At 49.2% G+C, this 16266-nt stretch overlaps 8 protein-coding genes across 8 annotated transcripts; 5 read left to right on the forward strand and 3 right to left on the reverse strand. All coding sequences in view use genetic code 12, as the record gives it.

Moving 5' to 3' along the window:
- Nucleotides 1-697: 697 nt before the first annotated feature.
- CXQ87_002262 (uncharacterized protein) lies at nt 698-1768 on the reverse strand (the record flags this gene model as incomplete). The annotated part of the gene is made up of 1 exon (XM_025480777.1): nt 698-1768. The coding sequence occupies one exon, from the start codon at nt 1766-1768 to the stop codon at nt 698-700; it is 1071 nt and encodes a 356-aa protein (XP_025335077.1).
- A 1439-nt stretch (nt 1769-3207) lies between these two features.
- CXQ87_002263 (uncharacterized protein) lies at nt 3208-4326 on the forward strand (the record flags this gene model as incomplete). Its single annotated transcript, XM_025480778.1, has 1 exon — nt 3208-4326. The coding sequence occupies one exon, from the start codon at nt 3208-3210 to the stop codon at nt 4324-4326; it is 1119 nt and encodes a 372-aa protein (XP_025335078.1).
- Nucleotides 4327-4392: 66 nt separating this feature from the next.
- On the reverse strand, nt 4393-5010 carry CXQ87_002264 (iron-sulfur cluster assembly protein; the record flags this gene model as incomplete). The annotated part of the gene is made up of 1 exon (XM_025480779.1): nt 4393-5010. The coding sequence occupies one exon, from the start codon at nt 5008-5010 to the stop codon at nt 4393-4395; it is 618 nt and encodes a 205-aa protein (XP_025335079.1).
- Nucleotides 5011-5811: 801 nt separating this feature from the next.
- On the forward strand, nt 5812-9586 carry CXQ87_002265 (uncharacterized protein; the record flags this gene model as incomplete). The annotated part of the gene is made up of 2 exons (XM_025480780.1): nt 5812-5960; nt 6058-9586. The coding sequence occupies 2 exons, from the start codon at nt 5812-5814 to the stop codon at nt 9584-9586; spliced, it is 3678 nt and encodes a 1225-aa protein (XP_025335080.1).
- A 30-nt stretch (nt 9587-9616) lies between these two features.
- On the reverse strand, nt 9617-9952 carry RBP1 (peptidylprolyl isomerase; the record flags this gene model as incomplete). The annotated part of the gene is made up of 1 exon (XM_025480781.1): nt 9617-9952. The coding sequence occupies one exon, from the start codon at nt 9950-9952 to the stop codon at nt 9617-9619; it is 336 nt and encodes a 111-aa protein (XP_025335081.1).
- A 687-nt stretch (nt 9953-10639) lies between these two features.
- On the forward strand, nt 10640-12472 carry CXQ87_002267 (uncharacterized protein; the record flags this gene model as incomplete). The annotated part of the gene is made up of 1 exon (XM_025480782.1): nt 10640-12472. One exon carries the CDS (start codon nt 10640-10642, stop codon nt 12470-12472), a length of 1833 nt encoding a protein of 610 aa, XP_025335082.1.
- Nucleotides 12473-12929: 457 nt separating this feature from the next.
- Nucleotides 12930-14716, forward strand: TOM70 (protein channel; the record flags this gene model as incomplete). The annotated part of the gene is made up of 2 exons (XM_025480783.1): nt 12930-13001; nt 13028-14716. 2 exons carry the CDS (start codon nt 12930-12932, stop codon nt 14714-14716), a joined length of 1761 nt encoding a protein of 586 aa, XP_025335083.1.
- A 490-nt stretch (nt 14717-15206) lies between these two features.
- On the forward strand, nt 15207-16223 carry TEP1 (putative phosphatidylinositol-3,4,5-trisphosphate 3-phosphatase; the record flags this gene model as incomplete). Its single annotated transcript, XM_025480784.1, has 1 exon — nt 15207-16223. The coding sequence occupies one exon, from the start codon at nt 15207-15209 to the stop codon at nt 16221-16223; it is 1017 nt and encodes a 338-aa protein (XP_025335084.1).
- Nucleotides 16224-16266: the final 43 nt, after the last annotated feature.

Consider the following 16266-nt stretch of genomic DNA (forward strand, 5'->3'; position numbering starts at 1 on the left):
GGTCTGTATAATAATAGACACTGCGACCTCAAGCTCATTTGCACCCAAAGTGCAACCAGCTTCTATTGCTTTCATCTAGTAGATCTCTTGCTATGTTTCGCTATGACCCCAGTCGCAAAAGAATCATCCATATCCGGAAACGCACCGGCCGAGGGGGCCTGGAATCAAGACCTGGCAGGGTAAGAAGAGGAATGTACAAAGGCACCAGGGACACAAGACACTCACGGTGCTTCCAGCGGAGATGCCTCATTCTGAAACGTGCCATGTGCCCTTGGTGTCGCCACCTCTCGTACGTGCCTTCTCTGCTTCAAAAGCAGTACAATCCCACCGCAAGACAGTCCACTCTTGCGAATAAGTTGGGCTGTTTAATGGCACAACTCCAAAGTGCCCAGAATGACCTTTTACAAGAAGTTTCAAAAACCGATACTATAGTGGTCGGCCCCACTATGGTCACATGCTCCACGTACCACCCACCGATGATTGTTCGAGCCAAAGAGCAAATATCCAAACTCACCAGTCGATTATGGGGCCAACAGAAACGGCCACACAGCGAAAAGCTGCATTGTGACTTGGCCAGAAGCCGGGTAAAGCCACGAACGAGGAGGCAAAGACCAGCTTCAAGTCCGCCCAGTCTGACAGAAACACTCTTTTGTAAGGGTCAGGACGCCTGCGCCGCTTAGACCAATGAAAGCGCCGCTTAGACCCACGAAATCGACCAGCTCTTCAAATCTTCACGGTACAGCTCCTCGCCCACAAGCCCGCTGGAGTCCCTTTCTCTGCTTTTGTCGCTTCTGAGAAGCCTGCCGAGGTCCTTGTAAACAGGCAAGCCTTCTCTCCAGTCCTCGTCCGGTCCAGTATTAAATATGTGCTCCACGACCTTTTCAGGAGGGACTTTGAGCAATTCAAGCATTTCCGGATCCCACGCCGATTCAAGCACGTTTCTGTAGAGCCCGCTGACGATCGGGTCCATGATGATATTGTCGTAGGTTTGTCTGGGTGGAGTTTCCTTCTGTTCGTTTTGCGGCTCCTTCTGCTCCTTTGGCTCCTTTTTCGACTCATTCTCCTCACCAGACGTCCTGTGGCTTTCCTCTGCGCTCTGTGAGTTGATCACACCGTCCAAACCGCCTAGAACTGCCTTTTTCAGGAACAGCGGCACATTGAAGCTGGAGTCGTTTTTCTGCAGTTGGGAGGAAGAAGCCTGAGTGGAATGGTGGTTAGAGTCGTCGATTTGAAGCTGGGTCAGGAACTCAAAGTCCGACGGGAGTTCCGAAAGTCCCACGCTGAAGCTCAAAATCGAGTTGACCTTGGAATCCTGAAGCAAGTACTTGGCGGTGACGGGACCGGAAAAATTAAGGTATTCAGCCAAATTGAGCTCCACTCGCCCGAGCTCCTGGTTGCCTTCAAACTTGGACGACTTCTCGCCCATATAGTACACCTTGAGCAACAAGTACTTGTTGCCTATCATGTTATCCTTCTTCTTGTAAGGAAAACGCAAATTGCACGAGACATTGTAGTTGAACAGGCAGCGGAAGTTGTGGATTTTCCTTTTTGATGTCCTTACATGAACGTGTCCCGATGTAGACAGTTTGGACTCAGTGTCATTGGAGTCATCCTTGACTGGTTTCCACAGAGACAATGCTGCTCGGAATCCTCCGTGAGCGTCCTGGACAAAAACATCAACATAGCAGTATCCAGTCGTATGAGGGATGTTCGAGAGCTCCTTGATGTTGAAGTCTAGCTTGAACTTGGGTTTTTTGGTAGAAAACATAGGTGTTGATACTTCGCAACCTTCACTGCAGATATCGGTAAAGTCGGTAGGGCATCATGGTTGCTGATACACAAAGGCGGGGAGGCCCTTTTTGAGAATAAGTTACCGTTGGAGACTGAATTATGGGATTGGCTAGATGAGGAGGTTTTTAAAGAAATTTGTATTTGGGATGTTGGAGTTTTGGTAAAATGTACCGATGAGGTAGGTGATGATGGACTGGATGAGGCCGGAATCGCAATTGAGAGAGTCTGAGGGAAAGATTGTTGAAGCTTTGTTTTAAATTGGGGTAATTAAAAATTTCATAGCGCTTAGAATGTTGTGGGTACTAGCGTAGTTGGATACTGGTGCATCGTACTGGTTAGTGCATGCGATGCAGATACCCGATAGTCTGCTTAACGTTGTGATTACTAGGAAGGAAGCTGGGGATTTTGATATATTGCTGAAATTTGTCGCTTGTTTCAACGTTCTTGTTGCCTCGAGAACTCCTCTATTTCTGTTAATATGTCCAGCTTTGGGTTGGCTGACTTGATAGAGCATGGTTCATGAATACTACGGAAGGGAAATGGTGAATTGGAGCTATCATTGAAAAAAAGAAAAAAAAAAAAAAAAAAAAAAAAACAACCGCTCTTGCTTGAATCAGGCCTACTGATGAATCTAATCTAAACTCCAGCACACAAAGGCCAATTCCATGGAATTGTGGCTCTTGACCAGACATCACTAACATGCTGCTACCAAAATGATGATTAGTTCAGTCAATCCGAGCTTTACAAGTTCACAATACTTCAGATTAAGCACACTCTTCTGTCAACAAAATTATCCTGTATCACCTACATAGCATCATATTGATACCTGTCATACCTGAACCGCCATATCCATCATCAAATGTCAAAATACCACCTTTCACATACATAAACACGTCTTATATTGACTCCAATAACTTCAACACAGTTAGTGTTTTATCCCCTTGGTCCAAACTTAATTTCCATAAGCCCACTGACATGCTTCCTGCCGTCTCGGTTAGACCCCTCCTTTCAAGCTGTCACCAACCAATTCCCATTAAAACCACTTGCAGCCTTAAATACCCCGCAAAAACTATAAAGACAGCCCATTTCCTCCCATTTCCACAAAAAATTAAATTTCTCCCCGTCCCTAGACCACTTCACGCTGCACCCTCCGTATGTCGCATACGCAGTTGCAGCCACCCTAGACCCACCAGCCGGTCCACCTGCCCCGCCACACCACCGAAAACCCCCAAAAACTATAAATACCCGGCCCTCCCACCTCTTCGAAACAAATCCTCTTTTTTCTTATTTTCCTCTGCCCCGTGCTCCCCGTACACCACGTCTCATTGTCGTCGAGTGGAATGTCCAGCCGTGCACACACTACAGACGCACGAAAACACCATCGTCAAACGGCTGGATATCAAAACGTCTATTACTATGTTGGCTGACGGCGATAGAGCATACGCGGCTCCCGCGTCGCTCAAGCTGCTGAAATACGCGTTCATGCTGATGTTGTTGCTACGAGTGCTCAATTTGGACGACGAGCTGGAGATAACAAAACTGTCGGGTTTGAAGGAATCCTTGAAGGGCTCAGAGGCCGAGGAGGTTCTCCCACAGATTACGGTACCGCCGACCTTGTGGCTCGAGGAACACGTGGCCTTGACGGAGCTGAAAATCAAGGTGGCCTTGTTGAAGGAGATAAACGGCATGCTCTGCAAAAACGTCCAGACCTTACAGCTGGACGAGATCTTTTTGTTGGACGACACGACGCTCTTGTACTACGAGAAGCTTCTAAACGCGTACGACTTCCTTAAGTTTAACCGGACGGTGCCTCTGTTCGAGGCGTTTCGGGAAGACGACGAGTACGAGGACTACGACGATGTTTCCGTGTATCCTGAGATGCTGCGGCGTACTTCGGCCTCAGACCTCGCCCGCCCGGGCTCCTCCGCCAGACTGGTGAGCTCTGGAAGCTACAAGTCTCGCATGTCCACGCTCTCGAGAGATTTCCGGAAACTCTCGTTTTTGGGGCTCAATGGACACGAGGAGAAGGACGAACAGCCGCCCCTGCCCATTCTGCCCATGTCGGCGCCGCCACAACGGTCTTCTCTGGGCTCTGCTACTCTGCCACATCCTCATAGAGACCAGTTCAACACGCTTTTGCTGAAGCTGAAGTTCTACAACAAGTTGCGCCGGCGAGATTCGGGAGCTTCGTACTCGAGCGCTCTTTCAACGCCGACAAGCATGACTAGCAATACGTCGAACTCGTCAATCAGACGCAAGTCGTCGCAAGGGTTCCAGGATAAATCACCCAAAGACCGGCTCACAGATGCACAGAAACAGGAGAACCAGCGCAGCAAGCTAGAATACTACGTCCAGGTACGGGAGCTTGCCGAAAATACCCAGGTGCTAGTGAACTATCTTGGCAAACCGGGCTCCCGAGCCTCGCTCGTACGTCTTATGGACTTTGTCAAGAATAATGTCTTTCGGTTGGTGCTTATCGACATCTCCGCCATGATCGTCGAATACGCCCACCTCAAGGCCAGCCGGGTCATCTAGCCCGGAGCTACATCCCCTATGAATGACGATTGTATTATATAACGACTAATATACAGAGGACGGTATCTACTTGCAAGACGAGAGCATCTGGGAGATGACGCTGAGGAGCTGGTCATTCTCACACGCAGCAGCCACACGCTCCTTGTCGTTGAGCTGCTTGTTGACCTGGTTTTCCGACTGGTGGGTGCCTTCCTTGATCAAAATCCTGATTCTGAACCGAGGTGGAAGGCATCTCTCCAAACGGACTCTGATGCCGAGGCCGATGAGCGTGGCCAACGAGCAGTGTGTGATGGTAGGGGTGATCCGGATGAGTACCTCCGAAAGATCGTTCTTTGTGGCTCCGTGAGTCACTGTGATATCCGGGAGGTTCACCACAGCCAACTGAGCCAAAGTCAAGGGATGTTCAGGGTCAGAAATGGTAGCAATAAGATCAAACACCTCCTGGGCATCGATAGGGTCCTCCTCCTCTTCAAAATCCTCATCGACAGATTCGCCAGAGTCCGAAACCAAGTCTGGAGTTTCCTCATCTGAAGCAGCGTTGAGGTCATGAGGCACCCTCAAGGAAAGGGAAGTAATACGTTCCACAAGCTCCTGGCCAGGGTCATTCTTTTTGATGTGTGTGTCACGCGTAGGCAAATTTGCCACGTCGATCACCGTGGGGTTTGCGTTGATCGGGTCGGACATGGAAGAGAGAAGTTGGAAATGGATGGATTCTGATTAGTGATATTGCGAGTGCAGGACCCTGATAAGGATGAGCAGGAGAGGGTGGTGATTTGGGAGGTATTTGGGAAATGGAGGGTCGGATATTGAATTAAAGGGGCAGGAGATGATAATAGATTTGTTTTTCGGTGGTTTTAGGGTGTTGATGGTTTGTTTGTGGTGGACTTGGTAGGGTCATTTGGCTGCGAATTGTACTACAGTGATGGAGGGAAAAGCTGTTGATGATTCGTGATCACGAGAATATTTTTAGGGTTTGGACAGATAATATTTTTATTTGCTGCCTTGGTAAGTGAACCCCTGGCGTGTATGTGAGACAATATAAAAGGCAGCATACCCAGGCGTCTAGACACATTGTTAGCACAATTGGTCCATCTGTCAGGGCCCTTTGTTTGCACTGAAACGGGATTCCTTACTTTTGAAATCTACGTCTCCATAGCATTTATGGCCATGAATGCAAATGGAAAACCTAAATGAGTTCCATTGCCTCTCTGTAATGCTCTCTCGCGATGGATTCGTTGTAAGGCATTTGGCCCAGTTTCGTAGTTTCTCGTGTAATTTGCCGACCATAAAACCAGAATTCTTATAGATTCCTAACACGTCTTATTAAGCTACTCCACCCAAAATGAATGACCATATTCTCGGTCCTTTCCATCAAGGCAAGTCCAATTGCCAGGGTACATATAAAGGCTACTCCCCCACTTCTTAACCCTTTCTCCCACTTTTTCAAATCATACCAATCTTTTAAAAACAAATTGCAAAACCGAAATGTCCATCGTTTACGACGACCCTCCACCTAGCTACGAATGGGTGCAAAGTGAGACACAGGAAGTCCAACCAGCACCCAAACAGGAAGACAAGCCCAAGGAATCTCCGCTCAGAAGAATCAAAAACAACATCTCCAGGGCCTTCAAATCGTCAAGCAACACCAGCTCATCCAGAAAATAGGTTTCAGGCGGAAAAACCTAAAACACCCTAGGACCCACCCTCGGTCCTGTCTGCTGCATTATCAAGACTTAGCAGACTACTACTACCACTTTTCATGGAATTCTACAACACACACCAGATTCAGCAGCTAGCGCCGCTCGTGACGCTATCTCTTCATGATACCGATGCTGCAACTCATTTGAAATCACATTTGCAGAAATCAGACATTGCCAATTGCATCTGGGACAACAGCATACTCAAGAACCGTCTACTGAGCGCTAAGTATGTGTTTCAGTTTTGCGACGAGGCAGAAGCCAGAGCTAAGATAGAAAGAAAACCAAAAGAGGAAGGCACCCACTCGGCCACGTCGCCGTTCAACACAGAAAGTGACCTTTTTCCAAACGGCATACTCTCGGAAAAGTGGTTCACCAAATACACCCGGAACTTGCCTTTTGCGCTCGTGCAAACACACATTTTGGGTGATCCTGCTGACGACGAAGCCTTGGGAGAAGAACTAGCTGCACAAAGACAACGGTACGCCGATTGGCGTGTCAAGTATGTGGCTGTATTGCTCTCAGATGGAGACCCCATAGTGGATCAGGACAGGATCGACAAGCTACGCTTGCTCTCGGGGCTTCCTCGGCTCACGGGTGTTTTCTATCTCAATTCGGATAAGGACACCTTGGAGAGAGACTGTGGAATCCTTGCATCGAGTCTTTTCAACAACTTGAAGGCTCCAGCTGCAGACTTCTACTCAGGCGTAGAGGCCAGACTTAAGCAGAGGTACAAGAAGTACTACACAATGCCATCCTACGATGCTGTGAATACCAAGGTCGACCTTACACCCAAGGTCTTGGAGGTGAGGAACATGATCAAGCAGGCGATAATCCTTCAGCTCATACACCCACATAATGTGGAGTCCAGCTTTGCCATGTTGGAACTGTCCTACGAGAGACTCATTGACTTAACTGCGGAACATGCTGACGTGTTCTTTAGTGAGTCTGTTTCAGATCATGATGCTCGTTTGTACGCCCAGTTCAGGCAGCTTTTGGATGTCATAGCGATCCACCTCATACGCGGGTACCTTTCCACAGAAGAGCCCACTGCAGCATTGAGAAAGCATGAAGCACACATTGCCAACGTTCTTTCACTTTGTAAGGACCAGTCAAAATCAGACAATACCGCATGGGTTTCTGTTCAATACCAGTGGCTTGCCGAGTTGATGCAAATGGTGCCACCCTCTGTTCTAAGTGACCTTGAGTTGAGCCACCAAGTCAAACAAAAGTCTTATCAAAATTGTGTCGCCTACTTTGGCGGTTCTACGTTTCACGATACGTTCAATTCTACCATCACAACCCAGGCGTTTTTGATATTCCTTAAGGCGTTCACCAAACTGAAGGAAACCGAAGTGGGCCAGATCCGGCTCCCTTACTTGAAGAAGCTTGATAATGCCAAAGAGCTACAGAACAGGAGAATTGAGCTTTTGGGTAAGGCAAAGGATGCACTCCAAGCAAAGGTACAAGACAATCAGCTTGATGGTGTTCTGAGTTATTTGGACTGGCTTTTAGCGGAGGAGCAGTATTACAACGAGCAGTATGAGGATGCCGAGCAGACCTATCGTGCAATCTTAGATCAAAAGCTCCCACATGGGTGGAGAAGTATAAGACAGCTACTCACGCACCGTCTCGTCGATATCTACAAGAAGCTTAACTCTAGTGACAAGCTCATTGAGACAGTCGCTGTATTGGCATCCCAGAATGGTGTTACTCATGGTCCGTCCATTGAGAAGCTCACATTGGACCGGTCTGCTGAACTTACTTTTGATGCTAAAGAGGACTTCTTTAACGTGGAGGTCAATTTGTTCAACTCCAACTTGAAGAAAGAGTTCTTTGCGTTCGACACCATCGTCACTCAGTTAGCATTTAGCCAATCCTTTTCAACTGATCATTTACAAGAATTTATCACCGATGGCGCAGTACAGCTCTCCATTGAAAAGGTCTTTGTCAATTACGAAGGTCGGCCAATCCTGATCAAGAACCAAGAGGCAGGGAACAATTTCAGTCAAGTGCAACTTGGAAATGTGTCAGAGTACAATGCCGATCTTTCAATAACAGACAACAGTCATACCCTCCAAATTCTTGACGAGGTCATAGAGCCTTGCAAGTACAAAATCGAGTCAGTGGAAATATCGTCAGTGCTCTCCATCAAAGCAAGCGGCCATACTGTAACCTTGAGAAAGTCAGAGATCCACTCTCTTTTGACTAGCAAAAATCAAGCTCAATCTTTCACGGCATTGATTAAAGATGGCGATAACTTGAAGCGAAACGTTATACGTGCTCAGGGCCAGGATGCCCTCGAATGCACAGTTCAACCATACAAACCAGATGTTAGTCTCGCCTTGTCTCAGCCACTTGCTTCGATCATCATGGGTGAAAAGATTGAGATACCCCTTAGAATCTCATGCAATAAGGCACCCAACCACAAGGCAAACTTTTCATCGTTGAATATTCAGCTCAAGAGCAGACTTCTAGAAAGAGAGCATGAACAGGAATACCTCGTTCCCCAGACGAACTGGAAGGACTTGAAAGACGACGAGGACTTGAGCATTCTCGATCTGTTTGGTGAAGGTGATGGTAACGTTGAAAGTTCGATTCAGGTAAGCATACGCAAACCACCAAGTATGCTGCCCAAGCTGGACATCAAGCTCGTGCTTGAGATGCAATTGCTCGTGGGAGAGTCCAACAAATCGTTGTCGGTGTACGATCTCAAAGTCATCGATGTACCTGTTCTCTGGAGGCCTTTCCTGACTAAACTCGGTGTCACTCCTCGGTATAGAGAAGACTCATCGCTTGATATGAAGAATCCGTTTATTTTGTCAGACAAGGAAGGGGATGTGGACAAGAACCTATCTATGCCATCCCCATCCCGTGTTTGGGCAGCAGAAGCAACCATCAAAGATACCCATCAGCTTATTGAGAAAAACTCTATCACCATCAAACGTTGTCTGTTCACATTGAGGTCAAAGAATCCAGAGGTGGAGGTGCAAACCATTGAAGATGTTCGCCAAAGTGCTTTCCATGCATCTCAAATGTTTGTTTCAAACTCTCGTCATCGGTACTCGCATAGGCTGATTGGCGTTGTTGTGTCAGCACTTTACATTTGGACAAGAGGTGAAAATGGTCCCGAGAACGAGTTTGAAACGGACGAATGGGAAGTCTCTTTACCTTTACAAGATCCAAGAGTGCTTTTGCACTCTGCTATGACAGAAGACGGAAAGTCGGTTCTCAAGTACGTCATCGAGAACCCCACATCGAGAATCTTCACCTTCACGACAACCTTGACTACAGAAGAAAGTGCTCTTCGTGGTGTGAATTGGAAATTTGAGGACGACAGCAATATCGTTCCCTTGAAGCAAGGAGCTTTCCCTGTATTGCCCTTCAGCAGACATGAGATGGTATTCACTGGTACCTACGAGGTCGACGAGGATGAAGCCATTGAGCAGGTGGAGCTTCCGCAAATGCATGTGTACGACCTAAACTACAAGGTGAGCCTTCCAACACTTCCCGTTAGCGAAAGTGTGGTTGCCCAAGGTGAGAGGTTGTACATGAAGACGTAGCGGTTGCGATCAATTGACTATGACGGGAGCTTAGTTAACGCCCAACAACTCGACATCGAAGACCAAGGTGGCATCAGGAGGAATGAGACCTGGGAAGCCTCTAGGACCATAGGCCTCGTGGCCTGGAATGGTCAACTTGGCCTGAGAACCAACAGACAACTTGGGGATACCAATGTCCCAGCCCTTAATCACCTGACCAACACCGATGGTGCACTGGAAAGGCTTGCCTCTGTCACGGGAGGAGTCGAACTTCTTGCCGTTCTCCAAAGTACCGGTGTAGTGGATGGTGACGGTGTCTCCGATCTTTGGGAAGACCTTTCCGTCGCCTTCCTGGATTGTCTCGATCTCGGTAGTTTTAGGAGCCATTGCGATAAAGGAGGATGAAAATTGTCTGCGGCAGGTAGCTATGGAGGGGTTGAATACGGCAGATCTGCTTAAGCGAGCTAGCATTCAATGAAGAAGAGAAAGGAATGGAGCCGACATTGCCTGAGTGAGGGATAGCCGTATGGGAGGTACGGGTGTGTGGGAGATGCGAGCGACGCTTTGGGCCAGGAGTAGTGACGTCTGAGAATATTGCTAGCGGTTGTGGCCTTGTGTGCAGGACGTAATTAAGGCACCACTTTGTTGCAAGCTGGAAGGTGCTTTGTGGAGGTGTGGAGGAAGGTATGAAGATCTGGGGCGCTGTGATGGCGATTGCCGTATGGTTTTAATTCTTGGATGATGCACGTGACTGGGGTCAATGGCTGCAAAGCCTCCTTCTCCACGCATCTGGCACCACAGCCGCTGAACCAACACAGCCCAATTCGGTACCAAACCCTACCATTCGTTTAAGGTTCTGTACCTGGCTGTTGCGGTGTCCACCACGTCATAGGATTGCTTTTTTGTGTGTTTTGGGTGCAGCTTGCTCTGCTGGTCTGTCTACACAGTGCGACTTATCGCAAATTCAATCAATAAGCCTAGTGTGCAAAAGGGCAAAACAGCTTAGAACTGCGTTATCGGCGGCTCTACAATTGCACACCCGTCAAAACTGCCATATACAGCTAGAGTGAAAAAATGGGCATAGACGTTCGTGTGGATGTGGACCGGCGGGAAAACGGCGGGACCTTCACCAACTATGATGTGATACAGGGAACCGTCCGCCTCACCACTACAACTTCGATATCGTTAACGTACATCCAGGTGAAACTTGAAGGCGTTGCTACAACGCAGATGACGGTTCCTCGGACGTTGAAGAAGCGGAAGGAGAAGGAAAATAGAGAGAAGCTTCTTCAGGACGTGCACAAGGTGCTCTACGATTCCGTCATTGTCTTTCCGCCAGAGAACATCCGGAATGTTTCCAACTCCAAGGAATTCACCTTGACGCCGGGCGATTATACCTATCCTTTCCAATTTAAAATACCTTTGAACAACTCGTGTGTAAAGACACTGGGCATCACCAATAAAGTGCTGTTCAGCAGAGACAATCGACTGATCTTGGTCAACAATGGCAATTTCAATACAAGTTTGATCAAGAACGTTGCCCAAAACTATTTTCAAGCTTATCCCAACCAGGGCCAGGGTCCTCCGGAGGTACCCAAGAATCAGACGTATCATGTAAATACCCAGCTTCCACCGTCCATTAGTGACATGGGTCTGTTCGCCAGTGTGCGTTACTACATCAAGGTGACGTGCAAACGGTCCTCTGTTTTCAAGACCAACATCAGAGCGTTCGATCCATTCACGTTTCTTCCACTTGATTTAGACAGTCATAACCGCCCGCTTTTCGAGGGACAGCAATTTGAGGAGTTCCGGGAGGTGTTTTACAGGAAAGACATGGTTTTCAAGAACCGAATCCCCGAGATTGTGGGCATCAAGGTGTCGAAGAAGCCGGCTGCTGACTACAAAAAGGCCCTCCCAAGCACACCTCCGCTACCTCAGAGGAAGAGCTTTTTATCGTCATTTCTTGGAGGTACTCCATCGCCTCCCACTCAACCGTCAAGACCTTCCTCTTCTCGAAGATCCAGTAATAGCAGCACGACTACACGCCAAACTAGCGCTGCTTACGAAATCAGCGCCTCCAATGTGCCTTTCAGCTTTGAGGTTCGCTTCAAGTACCGCTCCTACCTTATACCCTCGCATTTGCCCACATTCAAGCTCTACTTGTTGCTGCACCACAACCCTGCCAGGTACTCGCTTGCTCAATATGGATACCAAGAGGAGTCGAACGGCCTTGGTGTGATTTACTTCCAGAAGCTTACAGTTGAGTTGCGTAGCACCACCAATATCACTGTTTTAGAGACGGATGGTGCCGGAGAAGTTATCCACCAGGGCAAGTCGGAGGAGGTGATTCAATTGTGTAACAATACCTACCAGAACCTCCAGTTTGACCTTCACGATGCCAAAAAGCTGCGCTCGTCTTCAGCTACAAGCAGCAGCTATGTCGACACCAACGTGCACGAGCTCGAGATTCCTCGCAAGTACTTTGACAACTGCACCCTTCCAGATGGCCTTGCACCCTCCTTCAAAACGTGCAACATCACGCGAAAGTACAATCTTGTCATAGTTGGCGGCTTTCTGAGCGAGCGCATCAACGATTTCAAGGACCGTGCTGAGGTGGAAAAGAAGGTTCGTTACGTGGACTTGTTCTGTCCTGACGTCCAGGTGCTTTCTGGGCTCAAGCTTACGTCGTGGCTCCACTCGAATGCCTCCGAGTCAAACGTGAGCAGGACGTCGGATCTGAAGCCCTCGCTTCCCGAGAGACCTCCGTCCAGCCTGGGAACAGAGGAGCCTGCTGCCAATGGAAAAGAAGCCGAAAGCCGGCTTCCTACGTATGATGATGTTGTGAGAGAGAGCTCGTACCAGGATGACGGCGAGCACTTGCGGGCCCGCCGGCGGTACCAGAACTAGGTGAATTGGAGGGATTGGGAGTGAGACGAGTGGCTCCTTGACAAGTTATGTGAGAGGAGCTTATTGATGATCCCAATTGTCTACGCTCATCAATGCACTGTCACCACAGCATATCAGCATTTGCTGAACCCTTCACAACTAGATCGCCCCAACTCCACCGCCAGACCAATATCAGTCGCCCTCGGGCTTATGGCTGCAAACTCACGCCGACCTGCATATACCCATCCCACCGTCCTCCAGCTGGAGGCCACCGCCACCGTCCCTAGACTAACCCTAACAGACAAAAGACCGTTTTTAGCCCCAGAACCGCCTCTTGTTTCCCCTGCCTTTTCCCAGGCCAGCGCCACCCTCCTCGGCGCGCTTGCGCTCTCCCTATTTCTCGACTTCTCATTCGCAAGTTTTTCAGGCTACCGAAAAAAACCACTCCAAAGATCAACCAGTCTCTTTTCCAGCGATCATGGCCGAATCAAGCTTTTTCGCCAGAAACAAGGCCGCCATAACCCTCGCGGTGCTTGCCAGTGCAGGTGCCGTCGGGCTTATTGGTACTATGCCCAGCAACAGGAGCAAGGTCCATCTGACAAAGACGAGTCCAAGAAGAAGAGAAGCAAGAAGAAGAAGAAGACCACCGAGGAGCTGGCCGAGGCCGCTACCCCTGGTGACGAGCAGCCACCTTACCCTGTCAACAGCAAGAAGGAACCAGACTTTTCCGACGAGCAGGTTGCCGAATTGACGGATGCTCAGAAGGAGGAATGGGCTGTCGCCTTGAAGACCACAGGTAACGCTCTTTACAAGCTGCAGAAGTTTGCCGATGCCATCAAGTTCTACACCGCTGCTTTGCGTGTCAAGGAGGACCCTGTGTTCTACTCGAACCGTTCCGCCTGTTACTCCTCGTTGGACGACCACGAGAACGTCATTGCGGATGCCAGTGAAGCCATCAGACTCAAGCCCGACTACGCCAAGTGCATCTTGCGCAGGGCCTCTTCGTACGAGGAGTTGGAGCGCTACACGGACGCCATGTTCGACTTGACCGCCTTGACCGTTTACGGTGCTTTCAACTCCAAGTCGGTCGAGCAGCGTTTGGAGCGTGTTTTGCAGAAACACTCCATCAAGCTTGTGGAGGAGCAGATGCGCAACAGAGTGCCCCAGTTGCCCTCTGCCGTGACTTTGGCCTCTTTCTTTGGCGCTTTCGTGCATGAGACCAGCCCCGAAGGTGTCTCTGCTGAGTCCACTGGCGCCGACCGTCTCTTGTGGGAAGCTGCCGACGCCATCTACTCCAAGAAGGCTGAAAAATACGACGAAATCGACACTTTGATCCACAAGGCCACCACCGCCTACGAGGACGAAAAAGTTACTGCCTCTTCTCCTAACGCTACCAAGGCCACCATTGCCTACGAATACGCTGTGCTTATTGCTTTCTTGAAGTACGACCGCGAGACTCTCGCCACCGTGCTCAACAGAGCCTTTGAGTTGAAGCCCAGAGCCAGAACCTACGTTGTAAGAGCCCTTGTGAACGCCGAAACCTCCACCATGGACCTGCTTCTCTCCGACTTCCAGAAAGCCGAGAAGATCGAGCCCGAGAACCCAGACTGCCCATACCACAAGGGCCAGCTCTACTACCTCCACGGCGAGCTCGACAAGGCCGAGGCCTGCTTTGTGAAGGCCAAGGAGTTGAACCCTCAGAACCTTTTTGCCTACATCCAGCACGCCTGTGTGGTCTACAGAAAGGCCCACTTTGACGATGCTGTTCGCTTGTTCGACGAGGCCAAGCTCAAGTTCCCTACTTCTCCCGAGGTGTTGAACTACTACGGTGACATTCTTGCCGACCGTGGCGACACTCCAGGTGCCATCAAGCAGTACGACATTGCCATTCGTTTGCAAAGAGACTTGCCTGGTGTCGGCGTCGGCGCCACTCCTTTGATCAACAAGGCCACTTTGTTGCAGAGAGACGGCTTGGACGAGAACGGCGAGACTGCCGATTTGCTCACCAGAGCTGCTGAGATGGACCCTAAGAACGAGGCTGCGCTTATCTCCCTTGCCCAGTTGAAGTTGACCCAGGACAAGGCCGACGAGGCAGTCGGCTTGTTCGAGGAGGCTGCTCGTTTGTCGCGCTCCTTCGACGACAAGGTGCTGGCCACGTCGTTTGCTGAGGCCACCAAGATGCAGTTGAGAATCCGTGCCGACCCGGAGTTGACCAGAAGAGTGAATGAGATTCTCCAGTCCCACGCTGCCGGTGTTCTCCGTTAAGCCGACTGTTGAAAAGGGAGAGCCACTGCTGGCGCCCGCCAGCGTCATCTGTATATACGGCCAATGCACACTATACCGAGAGGGAGTTTTGAGTAGCGTAGTTGATGTTTTGCAACCATTTAGACACCCGTACACCAGCTTACCCCAGGTCGTCAGACCCTCCGCCAAAACCACCCAAATGGGGGAAAGTTGGTGGGATGAGTATTTTGTATGTTTTGCAACGTGATGCTGACTTTGGCAATGGCCTTGGTTTCTCTGTACGATCACTGTGTGTGGAGAAAGACCAACACATGGCTTAAAGGTTGATCTACAAAGACAATACACAGATTCTATTCCCATCAAGAATCCAGCAAACAGTCGTTATTCAGCATAAGCGATGAACTGAAGTTAAACTTTTGCTTTCGACTAATTTGGCTCAAATCCTCTCTCAGCTCCTCTTTGTGTCCTCACTCATTCCATGCATTTTGCAGCCATTCTTAAACCACAAACCATGTACTTCATCAAGTCCGTTGTTTCCACGCCAAAACACACTTTCAAAACCCCTCACACAACGCTAGATCTCACCTACATCACACCTCGGCTCATTGTGGCAGCTGGTCCTACAGATACCTCAATTAAAGCAGTTTTCAGAGACAACATAGCTCATGTTGTAGCCCATCTCGATAGGTCCCACGGACGAGGCAATTGGCATATGTGGAACCTCAGAGGCGAAGGTCCAGGATATGCTTTAAACGCCGTGGTCGGTCCCCATTGCTCGTTCAGGCCGTTTCCAGATCACCAGGTGCCCACGCTTGTGTTGATGGAGCAGGTTGCGCTGGAGATATACACTTTTCTTCAAAGTTCAAGCAATAACGTGGCATTGATCCATTGCAAAGAGGGCAAAGGCCGTTCAGGCACTGTTTGCTGCGGTTATTTGATGTACGAGGCCCAGAAACTGGGTGTTCTAGCTGGAGTGGAAGAAATGGTTGCAAAATTCACCGTGCAACGAATGCGCCGGTTGTTTGGACCAGGGGTGTCGATTGACTCGCAATTGCGGTTTTTGGGCTACTGGAAAACGTACCTTGAGGCTCTGGAGGAGCTCAAACTGGGATATTCTGAAGCTCCCTTGGTGCTTTCTAGAGTTGTCTTTGATAAGCCTCACAAGTTGCTCAAACGCCTGCGGTTGGCTTTTTATAAGCACCAAGAAGGCGATTTGACTAGTATTTGGAATTTTCCATTTTCTGAAACCTCCAAGAATATACTTCTTGACGTGGATTTGCCGTTGAAGGGCGTTTCTCTCGTGAAAGTTCTGGTGGAGTCTCCTGGCACCAAATGCTACTGCTGGATGAGTCCGTATTTCGAGACCTTGGCGACCAGGAAGAGGCCGATTTCTGAAGGCTTAAAAGGCAGTTTGACCTTCTCCTGGGACGAGTGGGACGGGTTCTGGGGAACGAAATGGAAGGGTCCAGTGAAGTTGTTCAAGTCAGCAGAGATCCACTGGGAGGCGAGAAGTTCAGAGGATCGATGAAATTGATATAGCCCAGTAATGAAAGTTTATTTAGGACCAATTG

The sequence above is a fragment of the Candidozyma duobushaemuli genome, assembly GCF_002926085.2.
Source record: "Candidozyma duobushaemuli strain B09383 chromosome Unknown B_B09383, whole genome shotgun sequence".
Taxonomy (NCBI): domain Eukaryota; kingdom Fungi; phylum Ascomycota; class Pichiomycetes; order Serinales; family Metschnikowiaceae; genus Candidozyma; species Candidozyma duobushaemuli.